The sequence below is a fragment of the Lepidochelys olivacea genome (genome assembly GCF_965140295.1).
Source record: "Lepidochelys olivacea isolate rLepOli2 genome assembly, chromosome: 4".
Lineage (NCBI taxonomy): Eukaryota > Metazoa > Chordata > Testudines > Cheloniidae > Lepidochelys > Lepidochelys olivacea.
The window spans coordinates 66,641,593-66,659,713 of NC_140414.1; the positions used below are offsets into that span (position 1 = coordinate 66,641,593).

Below are 18,121 nucleotides of genomic sequence, written 5' to 3' on the forward strand. Positions count from 1 at the left end.
CAGGTTCATGTGAGAGGAGGGTTGATGTGCTTTTCTCCCTCTTTCTGCTTCCCTCCCACTCAGGACCAGCCACAATCACAAGTCTGTGGTCTCTGGAGGATACATGCTGCTTTTTTAACTAGCACCCAGAGGCAAAAGCAACCACAAAAGGAAAAGGGAGGAGGCAGCGCCACCACCAGCCACAAATGGGCTGGCTAGAGAGGGGAAAATGTGCTGCATGCTTAAGTGGTAGCACGGCATCTGCTATCCACAAAAACTCCAGGAGACATAGTTTCTCATTAAAGCACACTACCTCCTGGAGCTTTCCTCGGAAGTTGTGGCTATATACCACAGCTGTATTTAGAGTTATGGTTTACTGGTACAGTCTGACTCTAAATATATACCTAAGGATATACAGTATCTGATGTATGAGAGAACTTATGTTACTGCACACACAGCTCTCAATCTGCAAAGGTCCGTTACGGAGGATCATGTGTGACAAAGACCCCAAAATGAACAACACAAAAATTATTCATGCAGGTGCTATGGGATTCGTTCCTTTCTATAACCTTACTTACAACAGTTCTGATGTAAGTAATTTTCAATAATAAAAGTGTGGAGGGGAATACCAAACATGTAGATAACTTAGGGACTACAATGAGAGGCGTCTCTCAAAATGAGGTACGTGTCACATGTATGGCTTAACTTTTGTACTGAAACTTTTAAATATGTAAGTTCAGTGATTTAGCAAACTAGAAGGGGGGATTGTGTGTAACGTTTGTTGGATTTCTTTGCTGTTTTTCAACTTACAGTAATACTGCACCCAATCTTGCCCTCACTGATATCTGTGAGAGTTCTGTCACTAGCGTTCATGACAGAAGGATTAGGTTTCATAAGTAGAGCTGGCTTAATAACTCATTTTTCAGTTCATTAGCAGTTCTGAATTTATTTATTTTTTAAATCAGTTCAGGTCGAACCGAAAAAGTTTTCAAAATATTCAGCAAATCAAAATAATCTGCAAAATTTGGTTTTGGGTCAAACTAAATGCTTCATTTGACCCAAAATGAAACATTTCATTTCAATTTCAGGTATTTTCCACCTTTTGTTTAATAAAAGGAAATGAAGAGCTAGATTCCCTTTTACCTAATGTTTGGGATACTTCTGGATGTGAGAGACCCAGCTTCAATCCCCATTCTGGAGCAGGAGTTGAACCAAAGTCTTCCCCTCTCTCAGGTGTGCTCTAACCACCAGGCTATATGGCACCAGGATTGAGGAGTGGGGGCTCTTTCACTTTCTATAAATAATTATTCACTGGCACAGGAACTTGGACTGTGGTGTCCCTCCTCTCAGGTGAGTGCCCCAACTACTGCGCTACAGGGCCATTCTCACACTCTCTCTCTCTATGAAAAAGAGGAACAGCTTCAATCGGAGATGTTGAGAGTGACTCATCCCAAAATAGCCAATAGTGTGGTGCTTAGGGAATTCACTTGGGAGGAGGGGAAGACCTGGGTTCAAATCCCTGTTTCAATACAGACAAGGATTTAGGTCTCCCAGATGAGAGCCCTAACCACCATGGGTCCAGATGATGAAGATGTCATCAATATAGCGCAAGCAGAGTAGGGACATTAGGGGACGAGAGCTGAGGAAGCGTTGTTCTAAGTCAGCCATAAAAATGTTGGCGTACTGTGCGGCCATGCGGGTACCCATAGCAGTGCCGCTGATCTGAAGGTATACATTGTCCCCAAATGTAAAATAGTTATGGGTAAGGACAAAGTCACAAAGTTCAACCACCAGGTTTGCTGTGACATTATCGGGGATACTGTTCCTGACGGCTTGTAGTCCATCTTTGTGTGGAATGTTGGTGTAGAGGGCTTCTACATCCATAGTGGCCAGGATGGTGTTTTCAGGAATATCACCAATGGATTGCTGTTAACTGCTGGAAATGACCCACCTTGATTATCACTACAAAAGGTTTTCTCCCCCCCCCGCTCTCCTGCTGGTAATAGCTCATCTTAAGTGATCACTCTCCTTACAGTGTGTATGATAACACCCATTTTTTCATGTTCTGTGTGTGTATAAATCTCTTCGTTGTATTTTCCACTGAATGCATCCAATGAAGTGAGCTGTAGCTCACAAAAGCTTATGCTCAAATAAATTGGTTAGCCTCTAAGGTGCTACTTTTTACACTTGTCTCCCTGTGGTCATTTCTGAGCAGTTCTTTTTCTCCCATTGCTGCTTCTAAAAAGGCAAATATAAAAAAAGGCAGCCAGGCTCAGAAATCAAGTCATAGAGAAGAAACAAACAGGGTGAAAGAAACTGATATTTCTACTGCACCATTTCATTTGTAAAATAAGCAGTGTACCACCTGGAAAATTCACTCTCCTCCTCCTCTTCATTGTCTATTTAACCTTCTCAGTTTCTTTCTTCCTTCCTTCCTTCCCTCCCTTTGTCACTACCAATGACCCTTCGCTCTTCTCCCAACTTTTTCCATTTATTTCTCTCTTCTTTTGCCAAATCCCTCTTCCACAGCTAACTCCACAGCTAACATCTATCACTCATGCGCCTGCCCAAGCATTGAAAATAAACACTAAGGCTACATTTTCACTCGGGGGGTTGGGGGGGAGGAAAGGGGAGTTTGTTCTTAACTCAGGTTGTTAACTCAGGTTAAAATTGCAGTGAAGACACAGCAGCTTGGCTTTTAATTCACGTTAGCAGCTGCAGTTCAATTCCAGGCTCCCCTGAACACTTTAAGGGTATGTCTACTCTGCAGCTGGGAGGTGTGATTCACTGAGCAGGCAGACAGACTCATTAGCTCAGCTCAAGCAATGTGGATGTTGTGGCACAGGCAGCAGCTTGGACTAGCCATCGAAGCTCAGACCTAGTCAGCTGGGCAGGCTTGGACTCAGGCACCTAAGCTGACCTGAGCCACTATCAGTGCTGCAGTGTCCACACTTCTATGTTTAGCATGCTAGCTTGAGCTGAGCTAGCATAAATCTGTCTACCTGAGCTGGGAATCACACCTCCAAGCTGCAGTGTAGACATACCCTAAATCAAGCTGCTAATCTGGGTTACCTCAGTTGCCATATCTTCATTGCTATTTTAGCTGACGTTAATTAATACAGTTTAGCAATCATGAGTTAAGCACATACCCCCTCCCCTTTTATTTATTTATTTTTTTTTTGCAATGAAAACATACTCTAAGGGGCCAAGAGGAGGTGCATGCTACAGTAACTCAGCAGTGGACATGGAAGGTGACTCAGTACCAGCTCTGATATATACTAAAGCACATTTGAAAAGTGGACATGGATATTAGGTGCCAACTTGAGGAACTTAGGATCTGATTTTTAAAAGCACTGAGCTCCCACAATTAAAAGTCAAGTCAAGAACCTCTGAAAAATCAGATTTCCCTGAAAGAAGATAAATCACAGACTGATCCAAAAATGAAAGAGTCTATAGTTTTGGCGTGCCTACAGATTTCTCATGATTCTGATTTAAACTTTATCACTGGGGCATTAATTTGATCAGAATACACATATAACATTTCCATCCGAGCCTCTTTTACTATATTTTTATTTGAAAAATCATAGAGTTTTGGCAAAACCCAAATCTTCTGAGCCAAATGAAAGGGAAATGTGTGAAACTCTTGAGACTACCAATGCTCTCATCCAGATCAAGTATCCATTATTAATATATCTAATCTTGATACTGCATACACATATATGTATTTTCATATCTATTCAGCAGCACTATTTTTACCCATCTGAAGCAAGATAAAATATGATTTACACATAGACTTTAATAACTTTCTATTATTCTCTGATTTAGTTCAAGAATGTTTTTATTTCCTTAGGGGTAATACATTATTTCCAATTAAAATTTCTGCAACTTCCAAATTCATGGCCAACCAGCATCTTGACAGATGAAAGGAAACATGAAGAGTCAGTCCATAAATGGTGCTTGACAGCAGTGTGGGAGAAGAGCCTAGTGTGAGAATGGCAGACCTTTCCACAGTTGCTACAGGTCCACTCGCCAGATGGTGGTTGGAACACGCACTGCTTCCTGGCTCACCTGTGGGCCTCAGTCTGGACTATCTGATGGCTCTCAGCGATGACTGCACCAGCCTTGACCCAGCTTCTCCAGACTAAGCAGTTGTGGGTTGTGTCTTCAAGTTGTCAGTGGGAATGCTGAATTACTTGAGACCTTGCTTGGCCTTGTTGCTGTATTGGAACTTTGGCCTTCCTCTGCATCATGGGCAGTTCTTGAGTTGGCCACAGAGCACAGCCTTCAACAGATATTCTTGAGGCATATGTTCCATATATCCCAGCCAACAAAGCCTGCAAGCATCCAGCGTAGTCTACAGAGACTGTAGGCTGGTCCTCTCAACTTCCATATAAACATATTAAAAACTTCCCTCCCTTGTTAAAACTTTATATTTGTGCTCAAAATACAAAACATGCTCACAAGTCAAGTAATATTCCAGGGTGAAACTTACCCCATCTGTCGCTTTCACTAAGAGATCGTAAGTGGCTGGATCCCTTTCCCTGTCAATGTCTTGACACACACAGATGTGTCCTGTATGTGGATCTATCCGGAATGCTTTAGATTTTTCATAGTTATGGAATCCATCATAAAGTAAATAGTCGATATGACCAAACTGGCCTGCATCCGCATCTGTTGCCTTGGCCTGCAGGGAAGCAATAAAAACAAAATTAAACTAGATGAACTATTATTACATAATAATATTTCAAATATTATGGATATTTGATGCCAAAGTCTTTATTATTGTTTTTTAAAAGTGTATTTATTTAATATATGGGCTCTAATACTTAAGGTATCCCAATGCACTTTTCAAAACAATGAGTTAGATCATGGTAGTGCAGGTATTGCATAGGTAAATAAAAGATCTATTACACCTTATTTTGACAAGTAAAAAGGATGTGTTCTTCAAAAAGGATGTGTCAACTCAATCAAGTGGCTTACTACAATTGAAAAGCCTATTCAAGACATCAGCTACCATCTGTGAAGCAACATTAGCTTGCCGTGTCTTAACCTCAGAGGCTAAACCAAGGCTAACCAATATGACTTTAAAAGTGTTAGCCTGTGTCTTGAAGAAATTCTTCAATTGTGTTAAGCTAACTCAATTGAACTAACATGATTAAAATACCCATAAAGACAGGGCCTTAAAGCCAACAAGAGTTCAGCTGTAGAACGGTATTACTGAGAAAGGGAATGCTGGCCAGAACATTATCTACTGTGCCTTCTGTTTAACGTCTCATTTGAAGGATGGCCTAGCTAACAATACAGGAGTACAAGGAGTAGGTTTCAGAGTAACAGCCATGTTAGTCTGTATCTGCAAAAAGAAAAGGAGTAAAATTTGTTAGTCTCTAAGGTGTTACAAGTACTCCTTTTCTTTTTAAGGAGTAGGTTTTAATCCATGATCTCCTAGTTTAAAGGCAAGAGTCCTACTAACTGAACTAAACTTGTCTATCTGCACCTGCATGATAAAAAGACATCCACTGGCAAAGTCACTGGAAAAATTCTTGCCGCAGCCTAAATTCCCTCACTGGTGCTGTCTTGCAGATGGTTAGGAATGCTGAGCAGAAGATAACTAGAATTTCATTTCACACTACAGTAAGTAGATCTTACCAGGACAGCAACACTTTGCCTTCATCACTTAAAACCACTCTGCTGTAAATCTGAAACCAAATTCTGTAGATTAATATCTCACAGAAATGTTTCCTTCAGAGCTATACCCTTCTGGAACCAAGAAGTAAATAGTTTTCCCTGAGATGAAGCTTGTGAGGTTTTGGAGATAGTTTTGCATAGAGGTGCAAATTCTGCCTACATCATTCATACATCATCATCAGTCTTAAAATCCATGGGTGAAATTTACTCGTGTCCAGATGGCCATCCCAAACCTAAGTGATGCATAGGCTTTGTACTAGCCTCTGGAGAGGAGTTAATTTAATCCTACATGAACAAGGCAAGCAGGATTTGGCCCGGAGCTATACACCTCACAAAAAAAGGTTTTATCTCCTTTATCTTGGAATTCAACTCTGTATTTATTTTCAGGAGAGGAGCTGGATGCCAGGCACATACCAACATCTCAAATATATTAAAATATTTGCAGCTCTCTTAAATTAGAAAGATTATGTAAATTTCTGTTCAAATGAAAGACTTAGGCAGCTAGATATATTACTGACTCAAGGCAGAGGCCCAACTTTACCATGTGTTTTCTTCAACAGAATGTACATCTTTAATTTCTCTCCAATAGATTTCAATATTTGTATTAACAATATCAACCAGCCTGTACATTAATATCATTGTTATTACTTACCACTTAACACACTGCTGACAAAATACAACGTATCACCTAAACTGTTTCAAGCTGATCAGGGTGTTATTATGGACAATGCCCCAAGCAGAAATACAGAGCTCTGCCACCTTATTGTTGGCAATGTCCTTTCTTCCCTTCCACCCCCCATTATAACTACAGCAGCCCAAGCATAAACTTTATCTTGGAGTAATCAGATTACACTATCACAAATGGAATTCAGAATTTCATTAATCTGAATGTGTACTTGTGATAAGGTATCTGCCCCAAACTGGGCAGTAAGGGGTTAATAGAGCCCTAGGGAGGCTGTGTGAAAAGCAGCCAATTGGAGAGGGACTGTGAAAAGCTGTAAATCTTTTTTTACATATAAAAAGAGCCTCAGGGCAGAGCAGGGTCAGTAGCTTCCTGGAGCCTGAGGAGGGAAGTCTGTGTCTGGAGTAGGGTGCAACCCTGTAGCGCCTTGGACAGGGCAGTGCAGACAGAAACCCGGGGAGAAGAGAAGGAGCTCTAGACGGGCTGCTGAGACTGAGGAGGGTGCTGTGATTGCGGGGAAGTGGCCTAAGGAAAGGCAGCAATAGTAGATGCAGAGGGATGCAGCAGGAGGTTGCAATCTACAGGGTCCCTGGGCTGGGACCTGGAGTAGTGGGCGGACCGGGTCCCTTACACTCGCCCCTGGGGAACTGGCAGGGCAATTCACGGCAGTCGCCAGTTGGGAAGTGGCTGGACTAGGAGCTAAACTCCCCTGGAAGGGGGAAACATGGACAGTGACGTGGCTGGAGGGCTGAGCCACGAAGAGGACACTACGGTTCCTGATGCTGCAGGAGGGGTTGCAGGCGGACTTTAGAGAAGGAGTGACAAGGTGCAGATGGAGGTGTTGGTCCTGAGCTAATCCCCAGAACAACCAGGAGGAGGTGCCAGTATGGCGTTGGGTGACGCACACCGTGACAGTACTTGATGTAATTAGACCTTGGGAAAATGCTGTACTATTGTGATTTGTTTCCCATTTTAGTACATTTTGTTGCATATGTCACTAAATTATCTATCCCAGTTTCTCTAATTAGGATTATACTCTTAATAAGGAGTTAAAGCCTACAGTAAGTTAGGAACATGTTATACTACAAAACTTTATAAAGGTTAATAAAGAGAAACTTAAAAATTTTCACACATGAGGAAATTTCAGGGGGAAAAAGTATCAGAATGTACTTGGCTAATATTTTTGCATTTCCTCTGCTGCTATTGATATCTGTGTCAGTAATAAGCATTCTGTCAGCTACGTGTTGCTTTCTGTGCAATCCTGCAGTGGTGTCAGAACAGTGAGGTTATGGCATAACTGTTTATTCTCTACTGTTGAACTGTCTATGGCTTTGGAAATTACTGAAATGCCAAAAAATCTAGTATTAGAACTCCACTACACGTCAAGCAAAAAAGTGTGATGAGCTGCACAGAAGAGGTAGCATGTTTCCAGTATGGGAGTAACTCTGGTGAGGTTAAGCCTCTGAGCATGCCCAATTTGAACAAGATGATTCCAGAAGTCTGAAAAGAAGCAGCCTGATTTGTGTGCTTGTGCAGTTGATGTAACATACCTTCACTACAACCAACTCGATTTTAGAATATTTTACTGAACATTACACGCTATGAGATAGAAAACATTGGTTTTTTAACATAATGTATTCAGTAATTAGCAATGTGGCAAGAAAAATATGAAATTCATGTACTTTTCAAATGTTTTTAAGTTTTCAAACATATCTGAATATGCCCGATATTCAAGTTCTTCTTTTAACATAAAAAGGAAGACACTACTTTGTAATGAACGTTAACCATACAATGCTGATAAATTTAGCCCATACAATTTAGTCTGAAGCATAAATGTTTCTCCATTAGCATTATGTCAAAAACTATGAGCCTATTGCTGTGTTGATGCTTGGTTGAACACTAAAAGGTGGCAAACTCTGATTCTTGAGACAACTGGTGGATGTATTAAATATTTTTTTTTTATAAATAGAAAAGTCAGGTTCATTACATCTTCATTTTTATTGCCTTAATCTCTCTAGTTAGTTATACATTTCTTAGCATCTCGTTGGGTTATTTTATAACTTATGTAAAATTAAATGAAAACTTTTCACACTGGAGAAAAAGGATTTATAACAAAAGAAATGTATGGTAATGGAACCATTTTGTGTGTTGGATTTTGCGATTATTAGAGGTGTTTTAAAGAAAGATTTCTCCTTCAGTTCTGTTTTTCTTTCTGTTTAGTTCTTTAACTAAGCTAAACCCTGCATTTATGATATCCGATCTTTTTGTTGTAGGATTGTTATTTGTGCTACAGTAATACCTAGAGGTGCCAGCTAAAGTTGGGGTTCCATTATAAACTTGTCCAAGGTTACACAAAATATCTAGAAATAAGCTTGAAATTGAACACAGATCTCCCAAGTCTCAAGTCAGTGTTTTAAGCACAAGCCTATCTTCTCCTTCCAAAGAATAATTTGGTTTGAGAATGGTGAATTGGGATTGAATTTAGGTGAAATGGGAGGAAAACCTGATTTTTTAAGGTTACTGAGACCTCTCTTTTCTCTGCTACTATGAGTGCCTGTGCGTTCATGCACATGCATGTACATGTGTGTTTACATGTATAGAAAAAGCAAAGGAAAGAGATCTGCTTTTAGGTGAATTGTTTATTTACACGACTACCCATTATCACGTGGCTCATAATTAGCAGTCCTTACTCCTCTGCTATCTGTAGTCTCACACACTGTAATCTTTATCCTTTAAAATCATTAGTACCCAAAGGAGCTTAGACATATGTGAGGCTGAAAAGGAAAGAACTGGAGGAAGTAGAGTGCAAATAAAAATGGTGAAAAACAGATTAGGCCAGTCACTTCCATCAAAATCCGAAATGTCAGAAGACTTAAAAAGGAGTATATGTTAATTCATAAAGTTTCCACTTTTTTACTCTCTGGATTTTTTCAGGTTGATCTCTTAACCCTTTGAAAGATCACTGGGATGTTCAATATTTGCTCTATTTTAGAGGAGGGACCTCTTACCATTTAGATTTGCACTAAATATTCTGATGCACCATAATGGTGCATCAGAATAATTTGCCACCATTTCTGTAAATCAGCTGGTGACAGTAATGAACACCAACATACTGGAGTGTCTGATACTGATTTTAGAAAATTCATTCACAAAGATTTGTCAGCGATCATGTGGTTATAGAACAATTCATGCTCCTTTCATTTCCTTGTAGTTTGCATTCCACAGCTGTAGTACAGGACACAGTTCAATTCCTGACCAAGGACCAAAGCCTCATTCCATTTAAGTTAAAGGCAAAACTCCCACTGACCTCAATAGAACAAGGATTTGGCACTAAAAATGATTTACAGCTGTGCATTACACAGGTCTGGAATAGGGATGTAAATATCATTTTAAAAAGTACCCGTTTAAACTATTAAAATTATATCGGTTAACCATTTAATTGTTAACATGACGGGGGTCAGGGTCTGGGGTTGGGGTCCGGGGCTACTGCCCAGCCCCACACAGTGCGGGGGTCGGGGTCCGGAGCTGCTGCCAATCTGTTTTAAATGTTAAATACAATATATTAACAGTAAGACCAAAACTTATTGGTTAACTGTTTAATAGTTTACATCCCTAGTCTGGAACATTTGATATTTTACCTACCATTTAATTTGATATTTCTATTAATTTTTAAATCAGAGTTGGATGCTATTATAGTATTTCTCTGTTATCACCACCACACTAACTAGTTTTGGCTATGTTTAAAACCAAACAAAAAATATTCTTTTTGTGCCTGCAATCTACTGCTGGTGACTACATTAAGATGTAGCTCTATCTGGCTGTGTCTGCAGATAGTTAAAGTTCTAAATGCTATAATGTATGCCCACAATTGACTGTGGAAGATTAATTACAGGTGCAAAATTAGAGGATATTGTTAGAAGGTTAGCCCATTACAGTCAGCAACTTGTTTTCCTTCCTGCACATTATGCAGTCCTTAGATTTTTAAGGTACATGCAAAGGAATAATGAATGCGGTATTTAAATAAAAATGCTTTAAAACACAGCAATACAAATCTGAGGGCCTAATCATGTTCGACCTTGGTCATTTGAGTGCCTCTGATTTCAATAACAGCAGTTGCATGGGTAAGACGATATGACTTTTACCCCTCAAGTTCCTCAGTATCCACTCAATTTCCCCTTTCTCTTTCCCTTTCTGACTCAGGTCCTATGTTACAGCCAGCACAGTTTTATACAAGTCCCTTTTCTGTGTCCAACACCATTCTAGAATTTGCCAAAGGGACTGCTGCTCCTTAGCATGAGGCACCCTTACTCTGAAGAGAAAGGGGAAGAAAAATTTAAAAATTGGCAATAAAGAAGAATACAAACTACCTGGCAAACACAGATGAGGTTGAATGGAACCATTCTATGGAAATTCTTGAAGTGTGGGAGAGAGATTTTGTACTACTGCTAGAGGCAGGAAGCTAATGAGGACAGGCTAACATTCACATTTTGAGATACAGATGAGGAGAGACAAGGCATTACACATTTTGGAAATATAAACACATTATAGTAGTGATCCAAAACACTACAGCTTACAAGAGTGGTGCGGTGCTGCCATTATTGTAGATTATAGTAATTTAAGAGTTGGGATGCAGAGAAACAGCAAGAAAGTGAATGACAGCAGTCAAAACAAGAGGAAATGAAGGCAGCAGAAAGAATTTTCACAGTGGATTGATCAAGAGTGTTGAATGTTCACAGTATTACAGAAGGGATAATGCTGAAAAGACTTATAGTCCTCAGATGTGGGAGGCAAATGAGTTTGTTGTTGTATCACCCATCTCTGCTCTGAGAGGTAGGCTGAATGCGATATTGGATTCCAGAAGAAAGGAGATGATAATTACGTTGAAAGCATTCTTCTTATTACTTAACTGGATATGTTTTGGATATGCTGAATTAAAAGAATGCATGAGATTAAGAAGTATAAACTTGAGAATCAGGAACTAGATGACAACAAGCATTTCCTATAAAAAAATTTACAGTGCAACAAAAATTACGGAACTGAAAAGATGCCTGCTAAACTTCTCCATTCAATCATGCTGCTTTTATAGTCTTCTCTCCCCTTCTGTGTTTGCAAGCTCTTCAGAAGAAAAATGCTTTACACACTGTTGACAGTACAAATAAAATAAATAAAAATATAAGCAGAAAAGGCCCAATGAATTAAAGGAATGTAAACTCTGGAAAAATCAATTACCAATATGAACTCACCGTTTGAATATTGAAAGGAGGAAGTCAAAGAGAGCTATAGAGGACCTAGGTTGGAGTCTTACAGGGTGGGCAGGCAAGGGAGAAAACACTATAATGAAAGCCTAGCTGTAACAGGGCGGTGGGCCTTGGGGCACATGCACACATCCCAGTATGCTTGTTATAGTCCTTGGGCCCTTTAAAACAGGGAACTGACGTTTCAGGTCACATGCTTGCTCCTGGTCATGTGCGCTACAGGTAACAGCTTATAAGGTTTCCTGCCTTATATCAGCCAAAGAGATATAACTAGGATGCAGGATCAGAGAAGGAACTGGGACGGGGCTTACTGGATTGGTCACATAGCTTCAGGGAGAAAGGGCCACCTGGGGAAGGCATTGAAGAACTGGAAGGTCAATAAGGACTGTGAAGTCTGGAGACTAGACAATACCCCCAGGAGCTGTGACACTGCTTTTTCTAAATATTATGCTAAGAAAGAAAAGACTGCATTTGAGAGAACAGCTGATATGAGAGAGTCCAGGTGGCAGGTCCTCAGTTGGTACCAATTAATATAGCTTCATTCAGCTTACCAGATCTATGAGAATTTACACCAGCTGTGGATCTGCATCTCTATTTTCAAGATGTGAACAGCATCAGTTTTGAAGAAGTTATCCTCTAACAATGAGTAGTTTAGTTTGCTCTGACAGAGCGCCAGGGTATGAATTTAAGAATAGCCAAAGTTACAGGGAATTAAATCAACCCTCAGATGTGCAATGTTTTCAACCATAACAAATGTAATTTGAGAGAAATGTCCCTTTTAGAATGGTTATTTTTCAAAATGACACTAGTCCAAACTCTTATTTTCGTAGCCACAATATCTATTTTGAAAAGCAGAGTAAATACTTGAACTTGCGGAAAAGGAGTCATACATGAATATTTATTCATGAGCTAATAGTGTGTATGCAGAAACCCAGCAGAGGAGACATTCTCCATAAACTGGTGTGAACCTATTAAGATAGAGTGAAATTCACTCCTTTGTAGAGGCCCAGCATTAGGGTCATACACTACTTGAGCTCTGGAAACAGGGCTTAAGTGGGACTTAAGTGGTGCACAGCCCTTGCACAAGCCTTTTAGCAGTAAGGATTTTCACTCCATGGTCTTACAAGTGATTTTATGACTTTTAGAGCACAGAATTAAAAATGGACACTTTGTAGAAATAGTCCAGCAGGCTGTTTAGCCAAATGACTTACTGAATAGTCACTGCTTATCTTAAGCAAACAGGAATCAAGAAAAAGAGTTGAGTCAATTTTTTCATGGTATAAGAATTTCCCCCAAACAATATTTTGGGTCAAATTCAGCCACAGTACAACACCACTGAATTCAGAATTGACTTTCATGACCCTCAAAGCTTGCTGCCATTGTCCTGCACTCTCCATTCTGAGGACCTAAACATCTCAAAGATATCACAGCTTTCTGGAGGTGTTTTAATGTATGTTTCTAGTTGTTTTTCAGAGTGATATCTTAAAGAGGCTAACCAATTGTTAGTAGTGAAAGTTTATCATTCTGATTTTTCCTAAAGATAACTTTTAATTGTTGTTGTTTATATTTCCTTGGAGCCCCTGTCATGTGCCATGATCTCATTGTGTTAAGTGTTGTACAAACACAGAACAAAAAGATGGCCACTGCCCCAAACAGCTTGTAATTTATGTATAAAACAAGAGACAGTAGATGGATACAGAAAGACAGGGGAGTACAAGGAAACAATCAGAACATCAGTCAGCATGATAGGAAGTGGCATAATACATTGTCCTTCCCAACAACACCTAAGGGCCAGTTTTTAGGATTGTGAAACCCAATGCCAAAGATCCTTTAATTTTGGAGCATAGCAAACCAGCCTGTGGCTGTGGGATGGCACCAGACAAGTTAGGGTCACTACAAGATCCTCTGAGCTGCTGCCTGAGTTAGAGTGCTCCTCTACTGACAGGGCCGGCTCCAGGCACCGGCTTTCCAAGCAGGTGCTTGGGGTGGCAATCAGAATGGGGCTGCAGTCCTTGTCCCGCGGCGGCAATTCGGCAGCAGCTCTGCCGCTCTTCCGGGGGTGGCGGCAATTCAGTGGCAGCTCCGCTGCTGTTGCGGCGGCAGCAATTCAGTGACGACTGCTTGGGGCGGCCAAATTGGTAGAGCCACCCCTGTCTACTGAGCACCCATGAGTCCTCTGGCCACAAAGGAAGAACAGGGCAGCTGAACAGCATGAGACGCATGTACGCTACTGGTGGAGTGGGACTGAGAAAGGTACCTGTTCTCAAGAGTCACCTCTGTGCATTCACACTTGTGAGTCTGTCATACCCTGACCACAAACAGACAAACTCTAATAGTCATCATCATTGGGGCAGCATGAGCACCCCATAATGACAGAAGCATTCCATATCTGAGAATATACAAAGGAATGCAGCTCCCAATACTGTGGATTGATTAAAATCAAAGCAATTAAAATCACCGATTTTAATCATGAGTTAAATCAACAAGCAGGAAACCTTGATTTAAATCATCCATTTTAACTGGGTTTTGCATTTGTGCTTTTCAGGTTATTTTCCTAAAGAAAGGTTAATTCTTATTGGCTGATAAGCGCTAAAACATGTTTATTTGCAAATAAATATAGCCTTTGCACTAAATTTGGAGCTTCTTTTTTTTTTTTTTTTGCTAACCAGGAAGATATCTATACACATTTATTTAAGCAATTATATAGCTTAACTTACACTTACAGTATACTCCCAACTGCCCAAAAAGCAAGGGGGACACTGGTTTTATTCAGATGATCAGGAGTTCAGATCATCGAAAGGGGTGGAGCCATTCAGCAGTGGGGCAGTTCCCCTGTGGCTGGGAGCTCATTGTCATACTCCTCCTCACAGTCCTAGCTGGGGGTCTCTGCTCTGCCACCCCACTCCTCACTCCCTTGACAGCAGGGTTGGAGAGGGCTCCCTCTGCTGCTGCAGGGCCGGTGATACTGCACAAGGTGCAGGGAAGGCTGCGGTCCTGGCAGGGCAGAGCAAAGTCCTGGCCAGGTGTTGTGCTCTGCCCTGGCAGGACCGCAGCCTCCCCCTTGCCCCCGCACCATGTGCCTGCAGGGACTGGGTGTCACCAGTCCTGCAGCAGCGCAGCTCTGCTGTCACAGCCCCACTCACTCACTCTCATGACAGCGGGAATGCCCTGGGCTCCCCTGAACTGCCACAGGAGCCATTCAGCAGCAGGGTGGCCTCCCTCACAGCTGGGGGCTCCTCCTCCTCCGCACAGTCCTGGTTGTGGGGGGACAGGGGAGTGTGTCTGCTCTATTATCCAAACCTCTATGCTATCTGAATCCTTTCCTTTCCCTCAGCATGAGAACCATGCTGCAGAGAGCATGCATCTCATGGCGGAGGACTAGGAAGGGATTCAGATAATGCAGATTTCAGAGTAACAGCCGTGTTAGTCTGTATTCACAAAAAAAAAAGGAGTACTTGTGGCACCTTAGAGACTAACCAATTTATTTGAGCATGAGCTTTCATGAGCTACAGCTCACTTCATCGGACGCATACTGTGGAAAGTGTAGAAGATCTTATTATATAGAATCATAGAATATTAGGGTTGGAAGGGACCCCAGAAGGTCATCTAGTCCAACCCCCTGCTCAAAGCAGGACCAATTCCCAGTTAAATCATCCCAGCCAGGGCTTTGTCAAGCCTGACCTTAAAAACCTCTAAGGAAGGAGATTCTACCACCTCCCTAGGTAACGCATTCCAGTGTTTCACCACCCTCTTAGTGAAAAAGTTTTTCCTAATATCCAATCTAAACCTCCCCCACTGCAACTTGAAGAACGCCACTAGCCGTCACCTTCAGCCCCCAACTAAAACCCCTCCAACGCATTATTAAGGATCTACAACCTAATGTGTATGATAATCAAGGTGGGCCATTTCCAGCACAAATCAAGGGTTTAACAAGAACGTCTGAGGAAGGAGGATCTACAACCTATCCTGAAGGATGACCCAACACTCTCACAAATCTTGGGAGACAGGCCAGTCCTTGCTTACAGACAGCCCCCACAACCTGAAGCAAATACTCACCAGCAACCACATACCACACAACAGAACCACTAACCCAGGAACCTATCCTTGCAACAAAGCCCGTTGCCAATTGTGCCCACATATTTATTCAGGGGACACCATCACAGGGCCTAATAACATCAGCCACACTATCAGAGGCTCGTTCACCTGCACATCCACCAATGTGATATATGCCATCATGTGCCAGCAATGCCCCTCTGCCATGTACATTGGTCAAACTGGACAGTCTCTGCGTAAAAGAGTAAATGGACACAAATCAGATGTCAAGAATTATAACATTCATAAACCAGTCGGAGAACACTTCAATCTCTCTGGTCACGCGATTACAGACATGAAAGTTGCTATATTACAACAAAAAAACTTCAAATCCAGACTCCAGCGAGAAACTGCTGAATTGGAATTCATTTGCAAATTGGATACAATTAACTTAGGCTTGAATAGAGACTGGGAGTGGCTTAGTCATTATGCAAGGTAGCCTATTTCCCCTTGTTTTTTCCTACCCCCCCCCCCAAGACGTTCTTGTTAAACCCTGGATCTGTGCTGGAAATGGCCCACCTTGATTATCATACACAATGTAAGGAGAGTGGTCACTTTAGATAAGCTATTACCAGCAGGAGAGTGGGGTGGGAGGAGGTATTTTTTCATGCTTTGTGTGTATATAATAAGATCTTCTAAACTTTCCACACTATGCATCTGATGAAGTGAGCTGTAGCTCACGAAAGCTTGTGCTCAAATAAATTGGTTAGTCTCTAAGGTGCCACAAATACTCCTTTTGCTTTTTTAGATAATGCAGAGGTTCTGCTAAACAGGAGTTTACTTTATTCAGATTTTTAATTTTTCCTTTTTTACATTAGAAAATGGTGAGTGATACATTTCTTATCTACTAGATTTTTTTTTAACTTGGATAGATTCATTTTATTTGGATGGAAATTCAAATTCAATTAAAAATGTACAAAACAGTAATTAAAACTACCTCAAATACGCTGCATACAAAAGAAAAAAAATTATCAAGACACGTTTAATACATACGTTAGTTTCAAATATAACAAAAGCATTATCTGTAGTTAGCAAATTGAAGTGATTGTTTCTGGTCATTGTCCTTCAAGATTTTAGAACTAGTAGGTCTCATCCTCTCACATCTAGTTTTTATTCAGAGAGTAGAAGAGGAAAACAAGCTTTCCTGCTTTTTCAACTCCCAACTTGTTTCTTAACTTTGAATGAACAAGTCATTGAATTGAACTAGTTGATTAAACTGAATTGAAGAAAATATTCTCTCTGCCCCTGAAGAAAAGGCTACTGCTGTCAAAAGCTGGGTTAGAGCCTCAACAGACCAGTTCAGTGATTTGACTTTCTTGAAATCTTGGCAGCAAACATGTGCTATTCAATACTATTATTTTTGCATTTAATTTAAATTATTTTCATTAAGGTTGTCAATTAATCGCAGTTAACTCATGTGATTAACTCAAAAAAATTAATCACAATTAACTGTGGTTTTAATTGCATTGTTAAACAATAAAATACCAATTGAAATTTATTAAATATTTTGGATGTGTTTTACTAAACATCCAAAGTTTTGCATTGTTTTGTTTTTGAATGCAGCTATGTAACAAAACAAAAAAAAAATCTACATTTGTAAATCGCACTTTCACAATAAAGAGTTTGCACTACAGTACTTGTATGAGGTGAACTGAAAAATACTGTTTCTTTTGTTTATCAGTTTTACAGTGAAAACATTTGTAATAAAAAATAAATATTAAGTGAGCACCATATACTTTGTATTCTGTGTTATAAATGAAATCAGTATATTTGAAAATGTAGAAAACATCCAAAAATATTTAAATAAATAGTATTCTATTATTAACAGTGCGATTAATCACATGATTAATCAAGATTAATTTTTAATGGTGTGATTAATCATGATTTTTTTAATCGCTTCACCGTTAAAAGCACTAGGGACCTCTCTCTGTTGGGTCTGCTTAGCATCACTCTTAGCCCGTTTTCCTTCCTTAGTTCTCTTGTTTATCTTTCTACACAAGAAAAGAAGATTTTAAAATTACTGACTTTGCCTCAGACCTCCCTGAGGCAGCATGTTCACTGATAATTGACACCAAGCTCAAGAGTGGGTTCAAGAAACACATTACTTTTCCAGCTTTCTAACCAGAAATGTTCACTGCTTGGTTGTGTAGTAGAGGCTCACACTCCCTTGCAATGCTCTGTCTGTTGACAGTTCATGCCCAAAACACACTGAGACTGACAGCTAAGGCTTTAGGGATACTTGATCAATGAGGCCTTTAAGGCACAAGCCCTGGCTTCAGATGTTCAGGCCAATGACTCAGGTTCTCAACAATCCACCTTGGTACCAAAGCTGTATTTATGGAATGGGTGAAAATTTGTACCCCATCCTCAGCTTTGGCATCACCTAAGAAAGCCGCCCTGGTGCCAGTCAGAGCAAGTCAGAGGTTCA

General features: G+C 40.5%; 1 protein-coding gene across 1 annotated transcript in view; it reads right to left on the bottom strand.

Moving 5' to 3' along the window:
• The window catches only part of DCHS2 (dachsous cadherin-related 2), a 235,147-nt gene that overhangs the window by 106,500 nt on the left and 110,526 nt on the right, over nucleotides 1-18,121 (bottom strand). The window contains exon 2 of the mRNA XM_084625372.1: nucleotides 4,472-4,663. Within this exon, the coding sequence (XP_084481498.1) occupies nucleotides 4,472-4,663 (192 nt within the window). The remainder of the gene's footprint in view (nucleotides 1-4,471; nucleotides 4,664-18,121) is intronic.